At 42.7% G+C, this 19024-nt stretch overlaps 2 protein-coding genes and 1 pseudogene across 2 annotated transcripts; 2 read left to right on the top strand and 1 right to left on the bottom strand.

Annotated features, from left to right (window-relative positions):
* Nucleotides 1-1665: 1665 nt before the first annotated feature.
* Nucleotides 1666-2991, top strand: LOC138812478 (vomeronasal type-1 receptor 4-like). Its single transcript, XM_070000415.1, has 2 exons — nt 1666-2412; nt 2890-2991. The coding sequence occupies exons 1-2, from the start codon at nt 1666-1668 to the stop codon at nt 2989-2991; spliced, it is 849 nt and encodes a 282-aa protein (XP_069856516.1).
* Nucleotides 2992-6326: 3335 nt separating this feature from the next.
* On the bottom strand, nt 6327-9217 carry LOC138812477 (eukaryotic translation initiation factor 3 subunit J-like; annotated as a pseudogene).
* Nucleotides 9218-17761: 8544 nt separating this feature from the next.
* Nucleotides 17762-18370, top strand: LOC138812476 (olfactory receptor class A-like protein 1). Its single transcript, XM_070000414.1, has one exon. It carries the CDS (start codon nt 17762-17764, stop codon nt 18368-18370), a length of 609 nt encoding a protein of 202 aa, XP_069856515.1.
* Nucleotides 18371-19024: the final 654 nt, after the last annotated feature.

The following is a 19024-nucleotide window of genomic DNA, read 5'->3' as shown; positions in this document are numbered from 1 at the left end:
GATAGAGGTGATGTAGAGGGGATTACCATTGCATAAGTTAGGCCATGTGTACAGCTTTGCTTTGTCACGTGAGGTTTCAGGGCCTAGGTTCTGTCCCTGAGATGTAGGGCTCAAGGGTGGCACTCTACCAGTTTTTCCACAGCTCCACTTCCTTCAATATATTTCTGAAGTACAACGTCACCCCTTGTCTTTCCCAGTTTTCTCATCCTGTCACCACACATAAGTTGTATACTTCCTATCCACATAGTGTCTACTGTATACCACTGCTGCATTGGTTCATCCCATAATTGTCATAATTGACAAACTGTTCAGACAGCAGATGATTTTGCTCATCCAACCTCAATGGAAAAGTTTCAGTACTGCCAGATATGATGCTCTGGACATCATACATACATTTTGAACATGGTAATGGTTGCTTTAAAATTTCTCCATGAGAAAAACATTCATCATTTACTTATACTGAATCTGTTGCATCGTGGAGTTCCTGGGTCTGTTGAAGTGCTCCTGTATTTTCCTCACTTCTACTCCTGTGATCACTGCATAGGGGAAATGGGTGATATGAAGCCTCTTTTGAATCTTAGTCTCCTGTTCCATTGCCCCAGTGTTTTATCATAGTGCAAGAATGGTTTGTGTAGATATTTGTGTCATTTCCCTCCAGAAATACACTGGCATTTCATCTCTGGAGTCACATGATAATGACTGCATTTCATATCAAGGAATGCTAAAATAATACCATGGTCAGTACAATGCTTCATTGGGTTTTCAGGGAGTGTGTGAAACCATGTTCACATCTGGTATATTTGGCCCCCACCCTTTTGAAGCTTATTTTATAAATATTTTACCCATAAATTTGCCCCAGTTTGTAATTTCTCCACAGGAAGCATTACTCCTGGAAATCTTTCTGGGATGGTAAACATTTCTTTGGGGATGCTGGAGCTTGAACTAATAGTCTGTCCCTTACCTTTCACATCCACTACTGAGTAGATGTGTTTTCAAATGAGACATAGTAGCTGGACACTGGTAGCTTGCACCTGTAATCCTAGCTACTCAGGGAGTTGAGATGTGAGGATCATGATATGAAGCCAACCCAGGCAGGAATGTCTTTGAGATTTTTTCTAATTAATCAGCATAAAGATGGGGGTGAAGCTCTTAGCTCTGAACAAGAATAAAACACCACAAGGATATCATTCAAACACTGATATGAGGCTGCAAGATTTCAAATGTGGGCACACGTACACGCACACAAACACAAACACACACAGGCACAATGCAAATATAATCTGGAAAGCAAAGAAAATTTCTTATAATATGCAAATTTCTGTGTACTACAGGCCCACAGTTCTCCTAGCAAAGGCACTAGGACCCATGGTGTGAGCCAGGGTTTTCCTCCTATAATCTCTTCCGTTTCTGTACTCAAAGATCCTCTGGAACCTTTGAGATTCCATTCCGGAAGTGCCACTTCTGGGCCTGAAACTGATTTTCATTGTCATCATATTCTTCCTGAAGAAACATTTAGAATGGATCGATAATCTAGTGCACTGATTTTTCATTCTAGTATCAACTGTCTGGCTGCTCTATACATCAGACCTTACAATGCCATTAACAATGTTCTGAAAGGAATCAAGATGGAGGCCTTTCCTCATAGCCCAGCTGTGCATCGGTATCATGGGGAACTCCCTGCTCTCCATGCTCTATCTATACATTTTTTCATTCCAACATCATCTGAAGAAGCCCATCAATGCCATTTTCATACATCTGACTGTGGTTAACATCCTGAACCTCACCTTCACACTTGTGCCAAATATAGTGGCATCATTTGGAGTCCAACGTTTTCTGGACGATGTGGGCTGCAAGGTGGTGGTGTACTTCTTCAGAGTCACCCTGGGTCTATCCATCTGTTCCACCTCAACCCTCAGTCCATTTCAGGCCATCACCATCAGCTCCAGCCATGCCCAGTTTGTGTGGCTTAAATCTAAGTCTTCAGTGTGGATTTTCCCTTCTTTCTTGTTCTTCTGGGTTGTCAATATGCTCATCTATGTCCCAGTCATTAAGGTTATGAAAGCCAAAATCAATTTTACTCTTGTTGGTTCTGGGTTTTCCAATGTATATTGTCATAGTCCTCAGGTTGAAGACAATGGCTCAGGGTATTATATCTCTATCTTATTATTTCGAGATCTTCTGTTTGTAATCCTCTTGGTCATCACCAGCTTCTACATGGTGAGGCTTCTCTACCAACACAACCAGATAGCTCAGCACCTACATAGTTTTAGCCTTGCCACCCAGCCAACACCCAAGAGCAAGGCCACCCACACCATCCTGCTGTTGGTCAGCTGTTTCATGTGTTTTTATTGCTTCAACAACATCACCAACTTCTATTACTTTTACACAGCAGTGAAAATCCCTAGCCTGGAGGTAATGATTTGTATTCTATCAGCATGCAACACAACCGTGTCCTCCTTTTTCCTCATGAAGAAAAATAAAATGGTTTCCCCATGTGCCCTGTCTCTTTCATGGAGAACTATCAGTTGTCACAAAGCATTCAGTGGATGATTGGACAGCTAAAATTTTTGTTCAAAAGCAGAGGAAATTCTAGTAATGTAAATGGAAGCAACTGTGTGGGTTTTGAGTACTTGAAGTGCTGTTCAAATTTAAATATGCTGTAAACTTCAAACACTGAGATACCTTTCAAACCACTGAGGTCGTAAGGTGTGTGTATTGGTGAGGGGATGTTACAAAACGTTTTATCTTATGTATTTGCTTAAAATACTATTGGTGGGATAAAATGAATACATATTCTGTACACTATAAAAAGTAAAAAGATATTTATGCCTGCATAAATACAGATGCTACATTGTCCATTTCTTCCTTACTTTCTAATTCTACTAACAGTGCAGTTTCTTACAAGGAATTTTATTAGATCATCCTATGAATGTTGGTCATACAATGACAAAGCAGCATCTAGCCAATGAGGAAGAGGGATACAGCCAATGACAAACCAGGATGTATTCCATGAGAAAACATAGAGCCTCAGCCAGGCATGGGTGGCTCATGCCTAAAATCCCAGCTGCTCGGGAATCTGAGCTCTGACTTCTGAGGACGAGCATTCTAAACCACTCTGGGCAGGAAAGTCAGTGAGAGTCTTAGGTCAATTACTCACAGAAAAAACTCTTAAGTGGTTCTGTGGTAGAATGTTAGTGTTGAAGAAAATTGAGTTTCATGTAGGATCTTTTTCTGTCCTTGCACACCGAAGTTGTATTTCTCTTTGCCTGCAAAATGAGTTTCTGGGACACAACAAATGGTTGAGTTTGGTTCCCCGCTCTTCGTCTTTTTTTTTTTTCCTGCTAACATGGTGCTGAGGAATGAAACCCAGGGCCTCATGCATGCAAGGCAAGCACTGTACCACTGAGCCACCTTCCCAGCCTTTGAGTCTTGTTTTTTGATCCCTTTGTGGCTCTATATCCTTTTGTTGAGCAATTGAGTCCATCAATACTTGTTACTCTGGGTCCATGGCTCTGAGAATCAAAGTTTAATAACCAACTGCACATTGAAGTTTACTTTCCGATGACTTTGACTTGGGAAAAAAAAACACATCTTCAAATGGCAAATGTGTTCATCTAATTAATAAAGTTAGTGTTTGCTCATTGACCCCTGGGAGAGTGGTTTGCAGCTCCTGTGGGAAGATTTGATGGATGCTCAATAAACAATTTCAGCCAGGCAGCAGGTGACGCTGATTGACATCCAGACATCAAGGACAAGAAGCCTCCTTATCCCAAGCTTTCTCTATAGTACAGCCTGGCCAGACTCAGCCTTTCCAGGATGCCAGAATGCCTCAAGGAAGTTGGGCCTTGTGAGCCAGCTCTCAGTCCTGAGGAGACCACAAGGTAGGAAGAGGTCAGAAAAATTTCATTATCCCATTTCCCCTGGCTATTGTCTGCTATACGTGTTGTGATTTGAAATGAAGTTACACAAATGCTTTCATCCGGGAACACAGAAACCTAATTGGGACTGACTCTCTGCAGTGACCTTGGAAAGCCCTAAAAATATTTTCCTCATAACTTAGAGTGTAATATACACATGTCTTTTGTTTGTTTATTCTGGTGCTGGGGCTTGAAGTCAGATCCTGGGCATTGTCCCCGTGCTTTCATACACAAAGCGTGGACTCTATAACATGAGCCCCAGTCCTACTTCCAGCTTGTGTTTGGCTTCCAACCATGATCCCCAGATCTAACCCTCCTGAATAACTAGGATCTCTGGTGTTTGAGCCACCCACACACAGCTTCATATCAGATGTCTTTCTTATATCTTATAGATTCTGTGAATGATAGATATTAGTATTGTATTCTTCCCAATTTTTATCATTTTAATTGTCATTATATATATATATATATATATATATATATATATATATATATATATATATATATAGTCGGTCATAGGGTTTGAAATCTGGGTCTGGGCATTGTCCCTTAGCTCTTCAGCTCTAGGCAATCACTCTACCACTTGAGCAACAGGCCACTTCTGGTTTTCTGAGTGGTTTATTAGAGATAAGAGTCTTACAGATTTTCATGCTGGGGCTGGCTTTGAACCTGGCTCCTCAGATCTCAGCCTCCTGAGTAGGATTACATGCATGAGCCACTGGTGCCAGGCTTCATTATTATTTTTTATTGTCATTATAAATGTAATGTACAGACAGGTTACCATTTCACGACTCAGGTAATCAGTATATTTCTTTTTTGACAATGTTATCCCTTTCCTCCAAGTTTATTCATCCCATTACCCCCCACAAATTGCATAGTGCATTGTCCACAGAGTCTACTGAGTACCACTGTTACATTTGTTCACATTTTAATTTTTAATAATGGACAATTCAACTGTCCAAACAAAAGTCATTGTACTCATCCAACCACAATGGAAATTTTTCAGTACTTACCTGATGTTCTTGCCCAGAGACCTGATAAGTCTGGACATCACAGATACTTTTTTTTTTATCATGGCAACGATAACCTTACCATTTCTGCATGATAAAAATGTTCATCACTTACACCTACTGAACCTATCGCATGGTCGATATCCTGGATCTCTTGAGGAGCTCTGGCATTTTCCTCACTTTTATTCTTGTCATCACTGAATATGGGAAATGGGTGATGTTATGCCTAGTTTGAATCTTTTTTAAGTCCTCACAGTAGTAATTTTATTAAATTAGTTGCTTCATTAAACATTGCAGATGTCATAATTGTTAAATAACAATTTACCAAACTGTAGTTAACTGGTGCAGCTTGCTGAGCATGTTTTATAAAGAAAAGGAAATGCCAAAACTCTGTTAAATGTTATTTCAAGCAGCGCACAGGTGGCTCACACCCATAATCTTGGCTATTGTGGAGGCTGAGATCTGAGGATCATGGTTCAAAGCCAGCTTGGGCAGAAGAGTCCATGAGACTCTTATGTGCAATTAATCTCCAGAAAACCAGAAGTGCTGCTATGGCTCAAGGTGTAGAGCGTTCACCTTGAGCTGAAGAACGCAGGGACAGCACCCAAGCCCAGAGTCAAGCCCCACGACCGACCAAAAAAAGTTATTTTATTGCAGCCTAGGAGACAAGAGATTTGTTTCTCAGACACTTGAATCAAGCAAATAGAAACAGGTTGTTTCCCTCCCTCAGGAGAAATAGTCTGATAAATAAAAACTTAGACAGTCTGCACACTGAGATTCCATAACTTGTCCTGTGATAACGGAGAGGTTTACCTTCTTCAGTTTCTGAGGTGGTTTTGGTCATTAAAAATTTAAGTATCAAACCAGTACTTTTTAGCCACAGTATCTTCATTCTGTGATAATCTTCTTCACAATGTACTTAATATCCTCACGCTCAATTCTAAGACAACCCAATATTAATATTAGATGCACACCACATGCCCTAGCTGCAAACTGCTTTTCTTGACAAGTATGAAGTCCTTCAAGGAGGTATGGTTAAAGCTGTGTTACTGAACTGTGCTGGTAAATATCACACAATTTTTTTTATCACGTTGCAACCTTTGTTTCCAAATTAGTGACTGCTGCTATGGGATTAGACAATGACAACATTATTAGGTTTGTTTTGTTTTTAAAGTATGATTTAGTAGCAACTTAATTTCCCAATTTTAACCCCTGGGCAGCAAGATCCAAGTTCCCTCATTGGCACACTAGCATCTAAGTGTCAAGGGATTAAATAAGCAGCACCAAAGATAAGGCACTTTTAATTGTCGCATTTGGCAGAAGTGAAAGGAAAACAAATTGTGCTACATGTTGAAGGGATTGTGGGCAACAGAAAGAAGACACTAGGAGAGAGACACTGTCATATGAAGTCTTCATAGTCTTGTAGGCATCCTCCATCACAACCACCATCATCTGCGAGATCATCTTCTAAGGTGGCCTTTAATCCCCCTCCAGGAACCACGCCTTACTTCTTCTTTTTGGCCTTGCTTTGTTTTTCTTGCTTCTGTGTTCTCACCGCAAAGCACAGTCAATGAATTGGTCATCTTTGCCAAGTCATCAATTTCCAACGAAATTCACACATCTCAAAGTAAGGCTTTCAAAAACCTGGCATAATAGAATGACTTTTCACCCTGAGTTATATTATCTGTTAGTAACTTCCCAAATTCTGTGAGATCATCTCTTGGAGATGGGTTCATAGCATCTATCCCACAAACTGTATCATTCACACCAAACGTTTCTTTTGCTAATACAAGGTCTGACTCTTCCTGTAGTTTCTGTAGACGCAGTTTATCTGCTAATTATTCTTCTGGTGTTAGCACTTGAGGTTCTTCAGATTCTTCTCATCTCCTTTTGATTTATTCTTGCCTTTTCTTCTGTTGTCGTTCTTTGTTCTTTTATTTTCTCCGCTATTTTTCTTCCTTTCCTTAAATTTTTATTTCTGGTTTTACTTCTGCTTCTTCTTTTGTTTCCTATTCATCATCATCATCATCATCATCATCATCATCATCATCATCATCATCATCATCATCATCATCATCATCATCATCATCATCATTGTCATCCCAGGTACACTTGAGGTCCTTGTCCTCGCCTTCCCAGTGGTCCCCACAGGCCAGGTGGCTAGTGTGTGGATGAGGGAGCTAGGGCGCAGCCAAGGGGGAGGGTGCCGAGGTGAGTCACCGGGTGGTCTCTCCTTGGTCGTCGCGGGCATGCTGGGAACATCCCTAGTTTGAACCTTAATCTTCTGTTCTGTTGCCTTAGTGTTTTTATCATAGTGGGAGATTCATTTGTACATTGACTTAGTGTCGATTTTGTTTTTGTCTTTTACCTCTAGAAATACATTTGTCTCCCATCATTTTGGCTGTGTTATTCTGATTGCATTTTCTGTCAAGGCAAGGCTCAAATAAAAGCAGAGTTAACGCAAGGCTCTCTAAAGTTTTTCAGAACAGCAGGAAGGCATTTGCAGTTCTGGTGTGTTTGGCATATTCCTCCTTTGAAGCAGATTTTGATTCCTTACCAAGTAATTTCCCCAACTTTGGAATTTCACCATAGGAACTATTCTATTTGAAACATACCTAGGGTGATATAAATTTTGTTTCTAGTGCTGGAGCTTGAACTCAGGACTTGTTCCTTAGCTTTACCATTTATTCGAGATAAGAAGTGTTTTGAAAATGAGACGCTCTATCTGGGCACTAGAGGCTCACGCCTGTAATCCTAGCTACTCAGGAGGCTGAGATCTGAGGATCATTGTTCAAAGCCAGCCCAGACAGGAAAGTCCGTGAGACTATTATCTCCAATTAACCACCACAAAAGCCAAAAGTGCTGCTGTGGCTCAAGTGGTAGAGCACTCACCTTGAGCTGATGAGCTGAGGGACAGCACTCAGACCCAGACTTCAAGCCCCATGACTGACAAAAAAAAATTGACATTTGACGATCAGGATTCAAAGCCAGCCCATTCAGAAGAGTCTGTGAGACTTGTCTACAAAAACCAGCATAAAGATGGAAATGCAGCTATTAGTACAGAACAACACAAAAAAAGTTAAAGGATAACACTTAGGCCCTGAGATCAAGCCGCAGGATTTCACACAGACACACACACATAGACACACACACACACACACACACACACACACACACACACACACACACACAGTCACACACACCAATCTGAAGAACAAAGAAAACTCCTTTTAACATGCAAATTTGTCACGCAAGCACACAGTTCCTCCTTGCTGAGGAACTAGGAAGTATATCATGAACAACACATTGCTATAATCACAGCCATTATTGTACCCTAAGTTCCTGAGGAAGTCTTGGGATCCTGTTCCAGTAGGGCCACCCCTGGGCTTGAAAGAGAATTTCATCTTCTGCATATTCTCCCTGAAGCTCAATTTGGAATAGATCCATAACCAGTGCACTGATTTTTCTCTCCTGTATCAACTGTCTGGCTGCTCTATATATCAAAATATCACAAAAACTATCAGTGATGTTCTCCGGTGAATCAATTTGAAGGCTTTTCCTCATAGCCCAGCTGTACTTTGGTGTCATGGGGAACTCCCTGCCCTCCATGCTCTATCTGTACATTTTTTTTTATTCCAACGTCATCTAAAGAAGCCCAGCAATTCCATCTTCATGCACTGGACTAAGATCAACTTGCCTAACACCATATTCACAATGATGCCAGATATCATGGTTCCTTCAGAGTCTAGCACTTTCTGGATGATGTGGGCTGCAAGGCGGTGGTGCTCCTCTTCAGAGTCACCCAGGCACTTTCCATCTGTACCACCTTTCTCCTCAGTGCATTTCAGGCCATCACCATCAGCCCCAGCCATGCCCAGTGCATGTGGCCTAAATCTAAATCTTCAGTGTGGAATTCCCCTTCTTTTCTCTTCTTCTGGGTTGCCAATATGCTCATGTAGGTCCAGGTCATTAAGGCTCTGAAAGCCCAAAGTCATTTTACTGTTGTTGGTTCTGGGTTTTCCAATGCATATTGTCATACTCGACAGAGAGAAGAAAATAGATTATGGCATCTTCTTGTTCTGAGACCTTATGTTTGTTATTTTCATACTCACCACCCACCTCCACATGTTGACACCCCTCTCCTGACACCTCAAGAGGGCCATGTACATTACAGTCCCAGCATCACTACCTAGCCATTGCCTAGCCATCGCTACCTAGTCTAGCCAAAGCCATCCACATCACCCTGCTGCTTGTCAGCTGCTTCACGTGTTTCTGTTGCTCCAACAACATCGTGAATGGTTTTCCTTTTACACAGTAGCAAAAATGCCAGCTTTGGACATGATCGTTTGTATTTTATCATGCTGCCCAAACGTGTCCCCTTGTTTCTTCATGAAGTATAATAAAATTCTTTCCAATGTAGCACCTCCCTCTCATTGATGATAATTACCAATTATCAGAAAGCATTCGGTGGCTGATTGGACAGCCAAAATCTTTGTTCAAAAGCAGAGACAATTCTAGAAATGTAGGAGGGAAAAAAACTGTGAGTATTTAGCACTTGAAGTGTAGTTTGAATGCAGACATGCCAGATATTTTTGGTTTTTGTTTTTGTTTTTGTGAATCCAGGGGCTTGAACTCAGGGGCCTGGGAACTGTCCCTTTTGCTCAAGGCTACCACTCTAGCACTTGAGCCATAGAACCACTTCTAGCTTTTTTTCTTTATGTGGTAGTGAGGAATCAAACCCAAGGCTTCATGCATGCTAGGCAAGCACTTTACCACTAAGCCACATTCCCAGCGATATGCTGGAATTTTAATACATTGAAGCTTTGAAGTCTTACTTGATGTACCGTTCCGTGTGTGTGTGTGTGTGTGTGTGTGTGTGTGTGTGTGTGTATGTGTGTGTGTGTGTGTATGCACAAAAGTTTTATATTTTTTGTTTAAAATGTTATTGGTGGGTGAAATACATTTTATGTACATTGCTGAAATTCATGACTTGTTTCTGTTTTTATAAAGACAGCTGCTGAACAATCCATTTCTTCCTTGCATTCTATTTCTACTAACAGTGCTTTTGTTATAAGGAATTTTAGTAGATCACCCTATGAATGCTAGTCATCCAATGACAAACCAGGATCCATCCAATAAGGAAGCAGGATGCGACCTATGACAAACCAGGAGTTATCCACTGACAAAGGATAGAGCCAGAGCTAGGCACTGGTGGCTCATATCTATAATCCTAGCTACTCAGAAGGGTGAGATATGAGGACTGCAATTCAAAGCCAGCCAGGGCAGGAAAATTTGTGAGAGTTTTATCTCCAATTAGTCACTGAAAATACCAGGAGTGGTGCTGTGGATAAAGTGGTAGAATGCTAGTCTTGAACAAAAGATGCTCAGGGACACTGCGCTGGCCCAGAGTACATTCCACAGGACTGGCCAAAAATAAAAAATAAAAAATAAATGGATACAGCCAATGACAACAATGACAAAGCAAGATTTAGTGAATGAAGAAGGATGCAGCCAATGGTAAAGCAGGATATAATCAATGGAAAAGGATTCCACTAACAGCAAAGCAGGATATTATAGCCAGTGACAGAGCAGGATCTAGGCAATGACATATACTCCTAGGTCCTCCCATTTCCAGGGGAGGCTACTCTGTGACAGGCAACATAACATTTGGACACAATTGGGAAGATCAGCGCTCCTGATTCAGAGAACGAACTGGACCTTCCAGAGTTGTGCTGTGGGGAGAGTAAGCCCCTGAGTGTCCAGTTGTACCCCTTTTCTGTAGAAGTATCCTAAGGAACAGGGTCCTTGTCTAGTCTGGAGACTACTAGGAACTGGTTGTTTTATTCTGTATTTTGGTCAGAGAATATAACTCTAACTCAGTATCAGACCCTTTTGCGCACTGGCTGATGTTCCTCAAGCCTTCTGTCCTACCACTGGACATTGGACCTGGTTTGAAGTCTATTTCCTCTATTATTTTCCTGTTTATAAGTCTGGATATTCCTTTGGCTCCCCTGTGAGTATTTTTAAATCCTTGGTTGTCTTCATGGACTTTTACATTTACTGTTTGTGTGTGTTGAGCCAATTTGCATCCTTGGAGTGAAATCAACTTGCTCGTCATGTGTGAAGTCTCTAATATGTTATCACACGCATTTGTGAGCCTTTCATATGTGTGTTATCTCAGGTCCATTCATTAATCATTTTCTGAGTTCCTTGATACTCATAATCGCCTTACCATGTTTTGGTAGCATGTTTTGCTTCTATAGGCTGAATTCTCAAGAATTCCTTCTCTTTTATGAAATGTTGGAGGAACATTTTCATTAAGGATTTGTTTTTAGTTTTTGTTGTTTTTGTTTCTTTGGGTTTGTGCTGGTTCTAGGGCTTGAACTCAGGACATGGATGCTTTACCTGAACTGTTTTTGCCATCTCTGGAGCCACAGCTCCTTATCTGTGATTGCTGGTGGTTAAATGGAAATGAGAGTGTCATGACTTTCCTTCCCTGGCTGGCTTTGAACCGTGATCATCAGATCTCAGCCTCTTGAGAAGCTGGGATTACAGGTCTGAGCCACTGGCGCCAGGCCATGTACAAATTTTTTGAACAACAACTCCTCTGCACAGCCAATTAAGTGTTAAAAAATAAATAAGATAAAACAAAATAAATATTACAGAAATCAATTATATAGCTCTTAAAGAGACAGGATCTGAAATCAAATCCTAACACCAACTGAACCCCTCAAGAGCATTTATAAGGGAACAGAAGTAACATGATCATATCAATGCTTGAACAAAAGTCCTTGGACAAAAGTCAACATCACTTCATAAGAAAAGCGCCAAAGAAACTAGGAAGAGAAGGGAGGGTGTGCTTCAACATCACAAAGATTCTGTGTGATCATCTGTAGTTCACCCTGTACTTAATGAGAAAATCTGAAAAAGCCTACGTAAGGGAGAAAGGAGGCCATGTAGGCTCTCCATCTCTGATGCTATTTACTTAGTGCCTAGACCTTCAAACAAAGCAATGTCAAAGAAACCAAAAGGACCAAAATAGACTCAAAAGAGAAATTAATCCTATTTGCAGATGCTATGATCCTGTACATAAAACATGAAAAACTCCAGTTGAATGATGCTTTTGTGCTACATGAATTCTAATGGCAAAGCAGCAGGAAATAAGCTAAATATATACTTATTGGAAGCTTTTCTATGCACAAAGAACAAACACTCTGAGTAGCAGTGATTATAACAATGTCACTGAAACTGCTCTCCAAGCTGATATCATAATCATGAGCCCCGTGCCAGTGGCTCACACTAGTCATCCTAGCTATTCAGGTTTCTGAGATCTAAGAATCAAGGTTCAAAGGCAGCCTATGCAGGCTTATATCCAATAAGCCACCAAAAAGCCAGAATTGGAACTGTTACTCAAGTGGTGGGGGACCAGCTTTGAGCACAAATACTCAGAGAAAGCACCCAGGCCCTGAGTTGAAGCCTTAACACTCTCTCTCTCTCTCTCTCTCTCTCTCTCTCTCTCTCTCTCTCTCTCTCTCTCTCTCTCTCTCTCTCTCTCTCTCTCTCTCTCTCTCTTTCTCTCTCCCCCTTCAGTCATGGGACTTGAACTCTAGGCTAGGGCGCTGTCCCTCAGCTCTTCAGTCAAGGCAACACTCTACCACTTGAGCCACAGCACCACTTCCAGTTTTCTGGTGTTTTACTGGAGAAAAGAGACACAAGGATTTTCCTGCTCTGGCTGGCTTTGCACCATGATCCTCAGATCTCAGCCTCCTGGGTAGCTAGGATGACAGTCATGAGCCACTGGCACCCGGCAACCTCATTTCTCCTTAAAAACAGCATCTTCCAGTGATATGTTAACCCTTAACACAGTTCTATTTCATTTTCTGTCTTTCTTTTTTTTGTGGAGTTGGGGGTTCGGGTCATAGCACCTGAAATCTGGGCTGGGGCACTATCCCTCAGCAATTCAGCTCAAGGCTAGTGCTCTACCACTTGAGCCACAGCACCACTTCCAGCTTTTGTCTTTTTGCTTATGTGGTGCTGAAGAATCAAACCCAGGGCCTCAGGCATGCAAGGCAAGCACTCTACCACTGAGCCAACTTCTCAGCCCCCATTTTCTTCTTTCTGTGTTGGTCACCATTTTATACAAAGAAGAACGAATTCTGATCATGATATCCCAACTTTGGGTGATCCGTCAGTGAGCCAAGACGGAGACCCCATGGAGTTCAGTGCCAAGCCATCAATGCTGGGGGCTCAGTGCTTCCCAGTGGAGGGCACAGTGTTCTCTGAACTCTGCCCTGCAGTGCTCAGGTTATTTCCTACCAGTGGTGTGAGAAGTAACTTTGAATGAGCCCTTAGCATCTCCATTTGACTTTCTTGACACCGCTGGAACTGGGAGCACAGACAGACCTGCATCAGGAGACATGCTGTGCACGTGGGACAGGGCACCTGACTGCTCTGGTCCATCACAATGACAAGAAATAAACAGGGTCAGAGTGACAGCAGCAGGGGACGAGGTGAGCAAACACCCTGGGGAACCCCCCCTGCCCCCGACCTCCTCTAGCTGATATGGGCACGCATGATCAAGCCAGGCTTCCAAAGACGCTCTGTGTGTCTGCAGTCCAGACAGCCAGAAGAAGGATTCTGCAACTCTGAACCATGGTTCAGATCCAGCGGTGGGGTGAAGGACCAACACTGCCCATCCCAGGATGAGCTGTGGTTTGCAGATTCACTTCTCTCCTAATTCCTTTTTGGTGCCAGTCCTAGGGCTTGAAGACAAGCCCTTGGTGCTCAGATTTTTTTTGGCTGTTTTGCGTAAGATTAGTTCTCTACCACTTGAGCCACAGCTCCAATTGTGGGTTTTTTTTTAACTTACTTAGTTTTTGTAAAGATAAGCATCACCTGAACTTTTCCTGCTCTCACTAGATTTGATCCCCAATCCTCACATCTCAGATTCCTGAGTTGGTAGGCTTGCAGGAGTGCATCACTGGCCTGTCTTCATTTCTCTCACTTGTGTTTGCAGTTGAATACACATCTTTCTTCTTTCTCTCAATGCTACCCTTTTTGTTCAGTTATTTGCTTGCTTTTTATTCTTTCGGGTGTGCAAACTTCTGCCGCTGTGGCACAACACTGCTCAGTTCACTCCAGACGAGTCCTGTACAACTGCCAAATCACCTGTGGTAAGTTCCATTTTCTAGGCATATTAGGAGTACTTTCAAATGTATTTACAAGGGGAATCACAAAATCATGCAGTGTGTGTGTGTGTGTGTGTGTGTGTGTGTGTGTGTGTGTGTGTGTACATGTGTGATTATGTGCCAGTCCTGGGGCTAGGACATTGTCACTAAATATTTTGCTCAAGGCTAACACTGTACCATGTGAGCTCTAGCTCTGCTTCCAGCTTTTGGTGATTCTGTGGAGACACAAATCTCACAAACTTTCCCTTCTTGAGCTGGCTTTGAAATGGGATCCTCAGATATCAGCTACCCGAGTAGCATGTGAGACACAAAATCTTCTTTCCACAAGGGCTTGCATTTTCTCTATTGCTATCTCTAAAATTCCCATCTTCAATTAGCTTGCCAGCTACTACTTTAATGGTGAACATTTCCCCATCTTATTGGACACTGAGTGGGTGGTGTGTAAAACAGGGGCTTGTTCACAAGGAGCTGACTTGTTCTGTGTTTTCTCCCATAAGGGCTGTCTGCTCTCCTTGTCCTCATCCCAGCACCCAGTCTGTAATGTTGGGGCTCCTTTCTGACATTGTTCTCTTGATGTTTGTGTCTGAATCATCTCTTTGATTTCTGTGGCAGAAATTTCATAGTGCATCTTCATAGTAGCAAGTTTTCACAGATTTTTATCTTTCAAGTATGTGGAGATAGCGTTTTTCTGGGGCAGTTTTCATTCCATTTGTAAAGCACAATAATTGTGTTGGGAAATGTTGTTCATCTGAAACAACTCTACGCCCTTGTCGCTTCTCTGGGCAGTGAATTGGCTTCATCAGTGTCTGAGAGAGAATAAATGGAATTTCATTCTGACTGGGTGAAAGATGGCATTTAAGAAAGACTGGGTGTGTGGATTTTCATGGCACATTGGTCAAGAGTATGAACTTCCTTGATCAGGTTTATTTATATCATTTCCATCTTTCCTTTTTTTCCCCGTTATTTCTGCTAATTGCTAAAGCCTTTGTGTAAAATAATGCATTGTAACTGTTGATTCTAGTAACGTGAGTGCTAAACTGCCCAGTGGGTCATGGAATGAGAATCAGAGCAGAAAGTCTTATGGAAAATACACAACCCAAGTCAGTTCTTTGTGAGTGAGCTGCATTTAATACTCTCACTTCATACTGATCTTCTGTCCAATAAGAAGGGAAAATATAAAATAACAAGCTTCACTGTAAAGTTCTACCAGTGGGGCTGGGAAGGTGGCTCAGTGGTAGAGTATTTGCCTTGCATGCTTGAGGCCCTGGGTTCGATTCTTCAGCACCACATAATCAAAAGAAAAAAGCTGGAATTGTCGCTGTGGCTTAAGTGGTAGAGCATTAGCCTTGAGCTCAAGAGCTGAGGGATAGCGCCCAGGCCCAGAGATCAGGCCCCACAACCGGATGCCCCTCCCCCCCAAAAAAGAAACAAAGTTCTAGAGGTCATGCTAATTAAATTGAAAAGTTTAGAGATAGCAGAAGAGCAAAGGCAAGCACTTGTTAAAAGATGATTTAGGTGTGTGTGGTTACGCCTGAAATCCTAACTACTCAGGAAACTGAGATCTGAGGATAACAGTTCAAAGCCAGCCTAGGCAAGATAGTCCATGAGACACTGATCTCCAATTATGCACCAAAAAGCCAGACATGGAGCTGTGGCTCAAGTCATAGAGTACTGGTGTTGAGGAAAAATTTTCAGGGACCATGCTCAGACCCACAATCAAGCCCCATGACCAACACACATAGAAAAAGACAATCTGGAAAGATCCTGATTACATAGAAAAGATAAAACATATTACCAATATGAGAATATGATGAACATTTGTGAACCATAGCCAATATCACAATTCCTAAGAATTCTAATTCATAAAAGTTAAACTGTCTCTGGAAGGCACAAAGGATGCTGAGGAGAGCAACAGACAGAGTTGTCATGCTCAACAATTTGGCTGTTGCTTCTGGCCAGGAAACGGTGAGAATACTTACGTGTAGCAGCAAAGAGGGCCAGAGTGAAACTTTGTTCTGCAGGAGATTGTTCAGGAGAATGGGTTGAAAATGTTCTTACAGACTTGGTCAGGAAAAATGGGATACTAATTTAATTCAGTGCAAGTTTATTGAGGAACAAAAGATTCTATGTGATGTGAGAGAAAACACAAGAACAGTAATGAGTGAGAATGATACAGGAGGAAAACTCTCAGAAAATAAGCCAGGCGCTGGTGGCTCATGCCTGTAATCTCAGCTACTCAGGAGGCTGAGATCTGAGGGTCATGGTTCAAAGCCAACCTAGGCAGAAATGTCTGGGAGACTCTCATCTCCAAGAAACAACTACAAAAGTAGAAGTGGTGTTGTGGCTTAATCGGTAGAGCGCTTGCCTTGAGCTGAAGAGCTAAGGGACAGCACTCAGACCCTGAGTTCAAACTCCATGACTGACAGAAAAAAATGTACAGAAAATATTGGTTAGATATTTATCTTCTAGAATCTCTACACACCATGAAAACAGTCATATTGTACTGGGTACCAGTGGCTCAAGCCTGTAATACTAGCTATTCAGGAGGCTGAGATCTAAGGATTGAAGCTGAAAGCCAACCGAGGCAGGAAAATCCTTGAGACAGCGCCCAGGCCCAGAGTTCATCCCATGACCAACCAAAAAAAAAAAAAAACAAAAGTCATGTTGTAGCCATCCCCACAGGGATTTTACATGGATGTGCTATTTGTGCAACAGGTATACAAAAAATGAAGATTTTACAAAAAGTGAAGCCAATCAGATGCACGGGCTCCCCACGCTCCTTGTACCATCCACTGCCGATCATGATGGAGCCCTAGGGACCACAGGAACAGACAGCCAGTTATCTTCCTTCCTAACACCCCAGCCCAGTGTGGTGCCCTTGAATTCCCTCCTGATTCTAACATGTGTCTCCCCAGGTCCTTCCAGGCCCTACATCCCAGATTCAAAGGTCACAGAACATTCATGTCTGAAATACCCAGGTCAGAACACTTCCAACCCTCCAGAACTGGCAAATGGAACATTTTTCCCAGACTCCACTTATAACAATTGTATGGGCCATATCCTGGTGGATCACACCTGTAATCACAACTGCTCAGGAGGCAAAGATCTGAGGATTCAAGTTCAAAGTCCTTGAGAGTCTGATCTCCAGTGATCCACCAACAAGCCAGAAATGGAGCTGTGGTTCAACTGGGATAGCACCAGTTTTGAGTAAAAAAGCTCAGGGACAGTACCTGGGCCCTGAGTTCCAATTTCATAAGCGGTATGACCCCCCCAAAAAAAGAAACTATTTTTAAATCATTGTTTAACACTCTATCTTTTGGCATTCATTCTAAGCCTGGCTTACCTTATCAAGAAGTGGAGCACCGTGAAGATTCCTGCCTGCGGGACTCACATTGTTGTTTAGAGCTTTCTCACCTTCCTGGCTGGACGGAACTCTTGTTTTGATGCTCAGCAACACACACATACACACTCACACACACACACACACACACACACACACACAATCACATGCTGAAACATTTTTCTTCATTCTTGTACATATTCTCACAATTAAACTCGCACACTCTCAGGCACTCACACAGACACACAGACACACAGATACACACACACGCACACACACACAATGACAGCCATCGCAGGCAACACCATGTTCAGGCTCCTCCTTGTGTCTAAGGTGTGTCTGGGAGTCCTGGGGAACTGTATCCTCTTCTTGCTCTATGCGTACAGCTCCGTGTGCAAGCCCCGGCTCCAGAAGCCCATCACCATGGTTTTCATGCACCTGACCCTGGTCAATGCCTTGACCATCATGTTCCATTCCATGCCTTACATCATCTCCTCATATGGAGTCATGTTTTTCTGGGATGATGCTACGTGTAAGGCAGTTCTGTTCCTGTTCAGGGTCACTCGGGGACTGTCCACCTGCACTACCGCCTTCTTGAGCGCCTTTCAGGCCCTCACCATCAGCCGCACCCCTGCCCAGTTGGCTTGGCTGAAAAGCCGATCCTCTGCCTGCATCCTCCCCTCGCTGCTCTCCTTCTGGATCTTGAATCCCATCATGCATTTCAACATCATCACAAATGTGGCATCCAATTGCAATTCCACAGTCATGAGCCTGGGATTTTCTCATCCCTACTGTCAAACAAAGTTTGGAAGGGAAAACTCAACGCCCATTATCAGCTCCATTGTGCTGCGAGATGCTCTATTCTTGGTCCTCATGGTGGCCCCCAGCCTCTACATGGTGAGGCTCCTCTATTGACACCGCCGCAGAGCCCGGCACCTCCACAGTCCCAGCCTTGCCTCCCAGCCAGCGCCCGAGAAAACAGCCACTCACACCATCCTGCTGCTGGTCAGCTGCTTCATCTTCTTCCATTGCTCCAACAACATCGTGATTGTGTATTCTTTGTACACGCTGGAGAAATTGAACAAATCCAAGGGTGTGCTACTGATGTTGTCCTTCAGCTACCCCACCCTCTGCCCATTCTTGCTCATGAAGAATAACAGAATGGTTTCACGATGGATCACTCACTCATGTTATACCAAGAATGATCCATTGTGAGAGGAAGTGAAGTCCAGTCCATGATGGCGATCCAACTCTGCTCACATCATCCTTGCTGTTTGTAGCATGATAGAAACAGCACAGAGGCCAGGAGCAGTGCCTCAGGCCAGTCATTCTACTATTCAGGATGCTAACATCTGAGGATACAGGTTCAAATCTAGCCCAGGCAGGAACGTCCATGAGACTAGAATATCTACTTGACTACCAAAGGACCTAGAGTGGAGCTGAGGGGATCCAGCACTAGACAAATTATTCAAATTCCGATATGCTGCAATTTTCAAACACTGAGGTTTTGAAGTCTTACTGAATGTGCCTCTCTCTCTCTCTGCTCTCTCTCTCTCTCTCTCTCTCTCT

This window comes from Dipodomys merriami, unplaced genomic scaffold, assembly GCF_024711535.1.
Source record: "Dipodomys merriami isolate MVZ:Mamm:240054 unplaced genomic scaffold, mDipMer1.0.p SCAF_57, whole genome shotgun sequence".
NCBI classification, from domain to species: domain Eukaryota; kingdom Metazoa; phylum Chordata; class Mammalia; order Rodentia; family Heteromyidae; genus Dipodomys; species Dipodomys merriami.
This window is presented reverse-complemented; position numbering and strand designations above follow the sequence as displayed.